Source organism: Ylistrum balloti, unplaced genomic scaffold, assembly GCF_031769215.1.
Source record: "Ylistrum balloti isolate Yb309-2 unplaced genomic scaffold, AGI_CSIRO_Ybal_v1 Utg370948, whole genome shotgun sequence".
NCBI lineage: Eukaryota > Metazoa > Mollusca > Bivalvia > Pectinida > Pectinidae > Ylistrum > Ylistrum balloti.
In genome coordinates, this window is record NW_026782534.1 from 113,498 (window position 1) to 124,395 (window position 10,898).

At 33.6% G+C, this 10,898-nt stretch overlaps 1 protein-coding gene across 1 annotated transcript; it reads right to left on the bottom strand.

The window, feature by feature from the left end:
• Positions 1-4,928: 4,928 nt before the first annotated feature.
• On the bottom strand, positions 4,929-10,650 carry LOC132559697 (WD repeat-containing protein 88-like). The gene is made up of 10 exons (XM_060224316.1): positions 10,543-10,650; positions 8,847-9,043; positions 8,307-8,370; positions 7,813-7,951; positions 7,490-7,616; positions 7,070-7,183; positions 6,657-6,810; positions 6,252-6,320; positions 5,354-5,446; positions 4,929-5,060 (listed from the first exon to the last, which is right to left on the bottom strand). The coding sequence occupies exons 1-10, from the start codon at positions 10,648-10,650 to the stop codon at positions 4,929-4,931; spliced, it is 1,197 nt and encodes a 398-aa protein (XP_060080299.1).
• Positions 10,651-10,898: the final 248 nt, after the last annotated feature.

Sequence of the window (10,898 nt, forward strand, 5' to 3'; positions counted from 1 at the left end):
GGAGCAGAGAGAAAAGTTTTGCTAAGACTCTAATGAGCTCTTATTAGGTCAAATTGGACTACGGTTCCATCGTGTATGGATCTGCTAGACCTTCATATTAAGATTATTAGACACTTTTTATCACCAAGGTCTCAGGCTCGCACTCGGAGCTTTTAAGACCACACCTACAGCAAGCCTCTATGTAGAGGCTAATGAACCATCACTATATAGCCATCGAAATAAATTAGCTTTGCAATACACCATTCAGATAAGGTCAAATCCTTCAAATTCTGCTTTTTCCCCTGTATTTGACCCAAAATATAAAACCTTGTTCCAAGGCAAACCAAAAACCATTCCATTGGTATTCAAATTTCTGCTCTTTTACAAAACACAAATATTGATGTTAACCAAATTCAGTCATTTGGAACGATAGAAATTCCACCCTGGCTCATGAATTCACCTGAAGTTGACTTTTCACTTCATGAAGTGGTTAAATCAGACACAGACAGTTATACCTTTCGTTCATCCTTCTCGAAATTGCAGTTAAAATATGAAACATTTCTACATGTATATACTGATGGTTCAAAAGATAATGATAAGGTTGCTGTGGCCATGGTTACACAAGATGAAACCTATGGATGCCAGCTACCGAACAACGCCTCAATATTCTCGGCAGAAGCGCGAGCTATCTACCTCACCCTTGAATATATTCAAAGAAACAAAGTAATGAGAGCTGTTATCCATTCAGACTTTCTTACTATTCTACAAAGTCTAAGCAATAGAAATATCGAATATATTTTCATTCATAATACATTAACTCTGTATCATGAAGTTGTCTTTAACTTTGGTATTGCTTTTTGCTTGGTTCCTGGCCACATGGGAATGCCAGGCAATGAAATAGCAGATTGTGCCACAAAGGAAGCTTTATCGCTACCACCTGTTGTTTTTAAACTTAATTTTCCCAATTTTAAACCATTCATTAAACAAATTTTAAAAGCTCAGTGGCAGGAGGATTGGAATACCTATACCAATAACAAATTGCACTCCATTAAACCTGTTATCGGTGAATGGTCTCCAGGCTATAGAGATAACCACCGAGACGAAGTTGTCCTTGTTCTTCAGATAGGTCATACATACCTTACACTTTTATATATATTGAAAGGCGAAGATAATCCTTGGTGCATAGAAGGTGATGAGCCATTCACCATTAAACATTTTTTATTGGACAGCAGTGACCTTCTGTCTACTCGAGAATGTTTTTATCGTAACATTATATGTCTAAAATCCCTTTTTGAAACTGTTGAGATTTGTAAAATTCTACATTACCTGGAAGATTGGAAGATGTTGGTCTATATAATAGACTATGACATACCATTTTAATCTTTTGTGTTGACGTGTCCATTTAAGATTTTTAACGTTTGTCATTTACCTTTTGGTTTATTTAATGTTATTTCTTCTTGGATCGCTGTGTGTTTTACTGTTTGATGGCCCTAATTACCTTTTATGTGTTGACAGGCCGTTAAGAATGTAATAATAATAACGATAATAATAATTATAATTATTTGTATTTGTATATTGTGCCAAATGTGAATATGGTATTGTTAGTGATGAGGTACTTGTTCACAGAACGGGGTGTGGTAATTACATACTAGAATAAGTGCTGCTGAAAACGTTTCATGTTTGAAAATAATTGTTCTTTGTTGTGCCATGTCTTCAATTTGTTATCACTATTAGTTATGAGTGGTGTGTGGACATCACTGATAACACATTACTTATATATATATTTATATTTATTGTAAGTACAGGATACATGGGTAAGGGAGAACATCTGTATCCAATTTGCATGAAGTAATTACATTTCCTCATTTAGTTAACATTGTATTTTATTGATTGAGCATAGTTGGAATTTTCACGACTATTTTTAAGTGTATCATTGTTGAGATTAAGAGTGAATGAAAATAATCATGGTAGCCCAATTTGTCGTGAATCTCATTAATGCTTTCATATATTTACTTAGAGGATATGGCAAAAGACTGTTTCCTCAGTATTTAACACTGATAAGGATATTTCTACTGTTTAATTTCTATATTCCCTTTGATCAATTCTATTTTGAATATCTGAAACTTTATTTGGTACCTCTTGTTCTTCTAAAATCACAAATTAGCCTCGTAAGAGTCACTATTAATATTGATTAAATTTTGTATGTCAACTCATCAGATTCACTACTAAATTTGGTATGTTAACTCATTAAATTCACTGTGTTGATTAAATTTGGTATGTCAGCTCATAAGATTGGCTATATTGATTAAATTTGGTATGTCAACTCATAAGATTGGCTATATTGATTAAATTTGGTATGTCAACTCATAAGATTGGCTATATTGATTAAATTTGGTATGTCAACTCATAAGATTGGCTATATTGATTAAATTTGGTATGTCAACTGACTTGAAGAATCAGAGTGATTTCTTGTCATCATGTTTTATCTATCCTCTGCCACAATGCATAAACTTTTCACTTTTTGAACTTTTTCATGAATTGTAGCAGTGGAATGAAGTACTACTTGCTAGCAATAATCCTAATATTCTGACCAAATGATGTTAATTTTAGGTTCAGAAATTCAATATGGCCACTAACTTGAGAGATTTTAAGCATCTTCCCAGGATCTAAGAGTGTGATTTGAACTGAAAATTATTGGAAATGCCATAGTGGTCCAAACAGTAAAGTGATAATTTTGGCATCATCCTAAGTTCACAATATTCCACTAGAGTAGCCTTTTTGAGACATTATTTCTCAATCAACTGTTTTTCAAATCAAAACCATTTGAAAAAAAAAATTTCAAGTTCAATAAAAAAAAATTGCCAATGTTTTGGTTTTTTAGAGTAAGTGATAATCATCATGTCCAAAACACACATTTATTTGTCTTTGAAGTGCAATGAAAAATGTGGTTGTGAAATCCAGAACTTGGTGGAAATGTACAATGATTTATGCTGCCAGTGCTACTATTGTTTTGGATTACAATGATCCTTAGATGATGTCGACCAAAGTGCTATTACTATTTTTCTTCTGAAATCCTGTATTAGTTTCCTGATATGACCAATGCTGCATTTGGATTGGTCAGTCTGAATTTAAGATGGCCACCATGATGAGATAATAGCAATATATATTTTCAGGGAGAGTAGTTCTTTGTGTAGAATTTTGTGGAAAATTTCCTGCTTTTACTGATATTTATGTATAATAAAAGCATTAATTGAAGTGGAAATTTATACTCAAATGGCATTAAAGCCTGTAGGAATATTGATCTGTAAATAGCTGAACTCCTAGAAAAACTTATAATATATAGGATGCATGTATCACACTTAACACCATGTGTTAAACACATACCACACTTCCACAAAACATAACACTCACACAACACATACCACATATCCACAAAACACAGCACATACCACACTTCCACAAAAAATAACACTCACACAACACATACCACACTTCCACAAAAAATAACACACACACAACACATACCACATATCCACAAAACACAACACATACCACACATCCACAAAACACATAACACTCACACAACACATGCATAACCTCAAATATCAAATATCACATATGCACTACAATAAACAACACACTTACACAATAAAACACACTAATAAAAACATACCACAGTTATACAACAAATACCACATTTACACAACTCTTACACAACACATATTCCACTTACATCACACTAACTTACCACTGAGAAAATAAAGTACATATCACACTTACACCATGCATACCACCCTGATGCACTATTGAGCTAGCAAAATCAATATACATGTACATTTATGTCAGGGTCAAAATAAATTATTCATACGAAATCATTGTTATTAGTTTGTTTTGTTTTTTTCACATGACAATTAATTATATTTATGACTGTAGGATTGCCAGAAATGTTTGTATCTGATACATGTGTTTGTGTAGATGAAAGCTTCATTGAGTTCACAGTTAAAATGTCTGCTGACTATAATACAGATACTTCTAAAGCCTAGAGAAGTAACAAACAAATACAAAGCACACTAACAGATTTTAGACCAGTACTTTATTTTGTCAATAAATATGTTTCTTTTTTACAGCAATGGTTATCAATATTTAACAAAATAATTCAATAGATATTCAGAAGAATGACATAAAACCAATACACATTATTACATGTTATACAAAATGTACACAAGGTTAACCTTGTGACTCTGAAAGTTAAATAAATTATGTGATTGATAAAAAAAATTACAATAGACTGCCTTCTTCACAGTGGTCTGTTAAACAAAATGTTTAAATAAATACTTGTGACAAGTCTGTCAACATCTATTGTTGTTTAGTAGAATTACTATTAATACTATTTGCTAAAGTCAGCCACTGACCCTGGCTCCCAGGGTTTAAGAAAATTGGGTCATGATATGCTGATATATAATGATGCATGTAGTATCTTTTCACTGATAAATGCTTTATACTGCAACACAACCTGACACAACAAATTCTTTATCACAGACATGCTTGGTGCCAGGTGTAACACAATAGTAGAGAACAATGTCACAAGCCCACAGGAAGTCACTTCAATTCTGGTATCAGAAATTCTGTTAACAGTCACAGAAGTCATACAAACACTTCACAGATTCCTGTTAACCCTGTCACAGGACGTGTGTCCAATCCTGTGACTAGAAGTCATTCCAACCTTGTCACGAGGAGTAACTCCAATACTGTTATTGGAAGTTGTTCCAAACCCTGTCAGACGAAGTGCCTCCTATCTTGCCACAGGAAGTCATTCCAACTCAGGAACTGGATACTATAGTTGCACTAACTTTGTCACAGGAAGGCACTCCAATGATCAAGTAACAGGATATTATGGTACCTGAGTGATGGACGGTGACATTAATGAATACAAAGAGGATTAGAAGGGATCAGGAATCCACCATATTCATGATATCCAGCATTGTTTTCTCTCTGTTCTTCAGGCGACAGAACACACAGACAGACACATCACGGAAGCTCTCCAACTGTGTCATGGAAAATGGCTTTCCACATTTGCCACACTGAAACAATCATTGATTTACCTTATTACATTTAGCTAGTTACAATAATATGATAATTAAAGTTCCCTTCCTTGGGCAAGTTATAAATTATTTTCTTAAAACTCATAAAAAAATTCAATTTTAGATTTAGATCTATAGGAAATATGCATTCAGTAGACACAGTAAAGTTAGTTGTCTTACTTTTGAAATGTGTGATTTGAATAGTACTGGTATACTCCTCTTCCTCAATTTACATTGGGTAAATGTCTATACCCTTGGGATAATAAGCCATAACTATTGTCCCAACACATTACCTTGATTATCTTGAGGCCTATAGCCTTCTTCCTCTCCATGACAACAGGGATTTTGTCAGACTCCTCTACATTCCAGATCCGTATAGTACTATCCTGTAATTATACATACTAGGTCAAACTAATGCATGAAACTGATACCAAGTTTACTTCATTGCACACTGATTTAATGTGTAACTGGCTTAAAGAATGACAAAATACAAACAATACAATAGTAAGATCCAAAATATTCAGATCATCTTGGAATTTATGCAGTTACAATAATATCGGTCTGGAGTACAAAAAGTATCTTGGAAAGCTGATATCAAATACAATGAACAAATATGTAATATTATACATACATCCAGGGATAAACTGCCAGGTTATATGTATACAGGCTCTGGAGGCAGACAACCAATTAGCAATATCTTATACACACATTTAACACAGAAACTAAGGACAATATCTTATACACACATTTAACACAGAAACTAAGGACAATATCTTATACACACATTTAACACAGAAACTAAGGACAATATCTTATACACACATTTAACACAGAAACAAAGGACAATATCTTATACACACATTTAACACAGAAACTAAGGACAATATCTTATACACACCTTTAACACAGAAACTAAGGACAATATCTTATCACACCTTTAACACAGAAACTAAGGACGATATCTTATACACACATTTAACACAGAAACTAAGGACAATATCTTTTACACACATTTAACACAGAAACTAAGGACAATATCTTTTACACACATTTAACACAGAAACTAAGGACAATATCTTTTACACACATTTAACACAGAAACTAAGGACAATATATTTTACACACTTTTAACACAGAAACTTATCTTATACACATTGGGGGCAAACATCAACTACAATATCTTATACACACCTTGGAAGCAGACATTACATGCTGCATGTCTTTAGTAAAGGCCACATCTAACACCCAGTCGTCATGGCCCTGGAAAAGGAAAGGTCAATGAGAAGAAATTGAAAAGGGGTTTATATCAGTGAGTCAGCATCACCTAGCTCCAGCATTACTAGGCACTAGGCATTGAAATTATTGTCATGTAACTTAGAGACTTTAAGTTGGTAGGGATGCAATAAATGATTGGTTATTATCAAGGTGGGTGGGGTTAAAAATGTGGCTATTATAAGGTGATACATGTGTATCTTATTCTTTTACAAACTTTCGATCAGTTACAGCAATGTCATTGCAGTGAAAAATAGAACTTTTATATTTGTGAAGAAGAATCTAGCTGTTTAAATGATTTTTCTTCGTGACATTTGTACTTACCTGTAACTTGAGTTTCTGAACTTGGTTTTCCACATCCCACACCACAACAGTTTTATCATAAGAACCTGTGGCCAACATCAAGCCATCATTACTGAAGCAGCATGAGCTCACCGACCCGTCATGGCTACCAGAAAGAGTCAAAGGACCCTTGGATCTAAAACCACCAGAGGTTAAAGGGTCAAAACTTTAAAACTAAGAATTAAACCTGGACAGTTAAGAGGCATATCAACATAAAAACATGGCAAGTAAGATGCTATATATCAATATATCCTGTTTGTAGGAATAATAATAACACACGCTCAGGTATGTGGGGACTTGGTTATATATACACTGAGTGTAGCCGCTTGTGGCACACCAAGACTCTGATAAGTGGATACTGGGTGTATATGAGGTATATATACATATATGCATACCTGTAGCCTCCAGTGGCAATATCCCAGATACCAACACTTTTGTCCCAAGAACCAGTGGCAAACTTTCGCTCATCAAATGTTACATCACAGGAAGATATGACATTGATATGGCCACTGCTTAAAAAAATAAATTACAGAAAATTTTACTGGTGTCTGTTTTGATGACTACAACCTATTAGAGCAGTGTATAGTTAATGGACATATGAAGTGGAGATTATAGATAAAGAAAAAGTTTTAATCATATTGATTCTCAATTCAATCATTATTTCATGTTCATTTATTTGGTCTATTTTAGTCATAGTAGTGTTAACTCTCAGTCCATTTATATACAAATATTTCCTTTAATCAAATAAAAATGATGAATTTCTTGATCCCTACCAACTATTAGAAAGTTTATTGTGTTGATGTAACTGCACTTACTCAACTGTGATGGTGACTTTGTTGGAGCGAAGATCAAAGAATTTAGCAGACTGGTCCATGGAGGTAGTGATGACCTTGTCATCCAGAGGGGCAAACTGACAACTTGTAATGGTGCTAGTATGCATATCTGTAAGTATAAGTATTGTAATGCCATGATTTTACATCTGAACCTTCATCATAGTATTTGAACCAAAACAATTTGCATATATTACAACAAAATGACATCCTCAGACATTCCAGTAAATTAAAAAATAAACAAAAAGGATATCATTTTTGTTTAGAATATGAAACTGACAGGACAGAGTAAAGTTAAATGAATTTACCTTCTATATTGTAGACAAGTTCACCAGAATTGGCGTCCCAGATTTTCAATGTGTTATCTAAGTCAGATCCCGAGACAACCATCTTCCCGTCATGAGAAAATTTACAACTGGTCACTATCCCAGCATGCTTTCCTGACCACTACAAGTTAGAAATCAAATACCTGTGCAAAAGCTTTGATAAATCAAATATACTAAAACCCACACCTAGAGTAACGTAAAATTGTTTATTTTCATCATGGTTTCCTTTTCGTAGAATATGTGGTTGCTTTTTCCGCAAATTTTTATATCCACAAAATCATCAATAAACAGACATAAATTGACACATGTATAAACATGTAAATTTCACTACTTTAGGATTAATTGCTGAAAGTGGGCTCGTATATTTCAAAACATTTTGTTTCATTTTATGGAACTTAAATGATAATGATATAGCAAATACATGACAAAGTGAACAAAACATATGGCAACCACAGGAATGATGTGCTAATACTTACCAACATGTTCCCAGACTCAACATCACAAACACCAACCTTCTTATCCCAGCCACAAGATGCAAACCTTAAACAGACGAGGATAAACACTAGAGCTATACAATGCAATGCAAAATGAATCTCAATAGATCAGTTAAATTACCTCATGTACACCTACTACACCACAAAACCATCTTTACAGTTAAGTTAAAATTGGGGATTGAATCCATCATGATGTCTTGTGATAATATATAGAGTACACACCACTGACAACAAAATTCAATAGTGTATGATTGCTGTTTGAACTGTTCAAATTATCATGGATCTAATTACATAATCGTTATATTCAATTTTCATAAAAAAAAATATATGAACCAATGCGAAGGATATGAAACATTTTATATTAACTAGTGTGATAGTTTGAGCTAAGCAAGTCAAATATTTAATCTAATTTTCTCTTTAAGAAAACAATTGTCTGTCAACTATTTCAAAAAGGGTTCCCATGTTAATTTTTGACAGATCAGAATGAATGCACAGAGAGTTGCTGTCAAACTGGTATCTCACCTGCGTCCATTGTCATTGATGCTGACAGCACTGACCGTGTCTGAGTGACAGTTGTAGGTATTGGACACTATGCCAGTGTCAATATTCCAAATCTTTACTGTCTTGTCAGAGGATCCAGATAAAATTTTGGTATCATTGTCGATATACTGACAGGAGTTCACATCACCAAAATGTCCCCTAAACACTTTTATCCGTACCTGGTAATGAAAGATCAATACATTTCTCTGAAAATATTTCCCTTAGTGTAAATCCTTGAAACTACATTATGAACTATATAGTTGTAGGTCATTATTACTTTAAAGATATTCATATCATATCTTTATTTGTTTAAATGTCATCTTTGGTTACGAGGTTTTTTTTTTTTATTACATTGCATCAATTTATCAACAAAAGTGAGCAAGCATATCATGTCAAATTTTGATGAATAAACTTTTCAGATGTCGTCAAAATTGAAGCATCATGGTCATTCATTTTGCCTCATACCAGTCAGGAAGTCTGAATTATTCCAACATCCATGTATTTTAAAGAACTCAAATGCTGATTAAACATCAAAACTTTCATATTAGGTTTGGTTTTGGATTTGCAGAAAAAAAATACATGTACATTTATGTATAAGTTCTTATATTCTGTACATATCATACATATTCATAAATGTAACTTTATAAAAAAAACCCCATCTAATTCAAAAAAAACATCTTGCATTTGAGTGACAGTTAGTTAATACATTTGGATAATTTAAAATAGAAACATGTGAGCAAGGTTCTTAAAAACATTTGCAACAAAGAAAAACATGATCTTTTTAACATAACCCAATAGCCAATGTGACACTGTATATGTTTGCATGAGAAATATATATTTTATTCTGTGCAAAAATAACAACTGGGAACATTTAGCATTTTGTTGCACATATCATAGGTGAGCATGAATTTGTCTGTGTACTATTATCAACCACAGTACAAGCAGAAGAATTGATTAAATTTGTATTTTTTTTTAGAGATAGCCAAATTATTAACTTTTAGTGTAAAAATGACAAGTATAATGTTACATTGGTTATTCAGCAATGTCAAAAAATTTATTACAGAAGTAGAAAGTACAGATTGCTTTACTAGTCTTTGCTAGTGGAAATTTTCACTAGTCAGGTGGTACGGTGTCCGGCTAGAGACCAAAAGGTCGCTAGTTTGAACCTCATAAGGGACCGGTCTTTTTCATTACTCCTTTCTATTATAGATTTGGTGCTGTTGACCACTCAAATCGTAGAAACTATAGGAGATTAAGATGCTTCCATGGAAAATGGAACTTGTGTTGTTGTCTTTGGGGTCGAAGACTTTGTGAATGAGAGAGTAGTGTAGAAGTTAAGAGTGCGGGTCGCCTTACTAGACTCGGCTAGTGGAAATTTCCCTTTAGTCGAGCGTTCGAACCTCAGCAGTGGCATAGCGTTTTTCATTACTCCTTCCTGTTAAACGATGCCCATTTTTTCTAAATGTGTAAAAAGATGGACTTATGAGTTTCTATTTCAAACTATTCCATATTAATGACAAATTTATTACTAAAAGCAAAAAGTATCACTCAAATGCAGGACTACGTATATCTAGACATCCATGTGGTGTTGTGCTCAACCTGTCAAAGAAAAGCATCGTACACGGCCCAGGATTGGGACTCGACTTAAAAAAAACAAGTTCTCGATATTTGTTCTAACCTGTGCTAATTGTTCATGTTCCCAAGTAGCTCTAGTTTCTTTTTCAGCTTCTTCGAAATCTATAGGAGTGGTTTCGATGGCCAAAGAGTAACTTTCGTCGTCGGACATTTTCACATTTTCTCCTACTTCGCGTCCTTAGTTTCCTAAATAATGACGCCAACGGGTCTATGCGCAGTGACTTCCGGTGATCCTATGTCGTAATATTGTAATAAAATAAAGATCTGCTTAAAAATTAAACTATCTCTAAAAACAATACATTATTTTTACAATGTATACGTTGGATGTATATGTATATTATATATTGATAACATAGAAATTTCGATAGCCGACATACATTTTACGACACGAGTATGTGA

Excerpts from the sequence above, each read along its gene's own strand:
- LOC132559697 (XM_060224316.1), bottom strand. The coding sequence starts at position 10,650 with ATGTCCGACGACGAAAGTTACTCTTTGGCCATCGAAACCACTCCTATA. Across the intron at positions 7,184-7,489 it reads AAAGTCACCATCACAGTTGA|TGGCCATATCAATGTCATAT; the intron begins GTAAGTGCAGTT and ends TTTTTTAAGCAG. Across the intron at positions 5,447-6,251 it reads ATGTAATGTCTGCTTCCAAG|GATAGTACTATACGGATCTG; the intron begins GTGTGTATAAGA and ends GTATAATTACAG.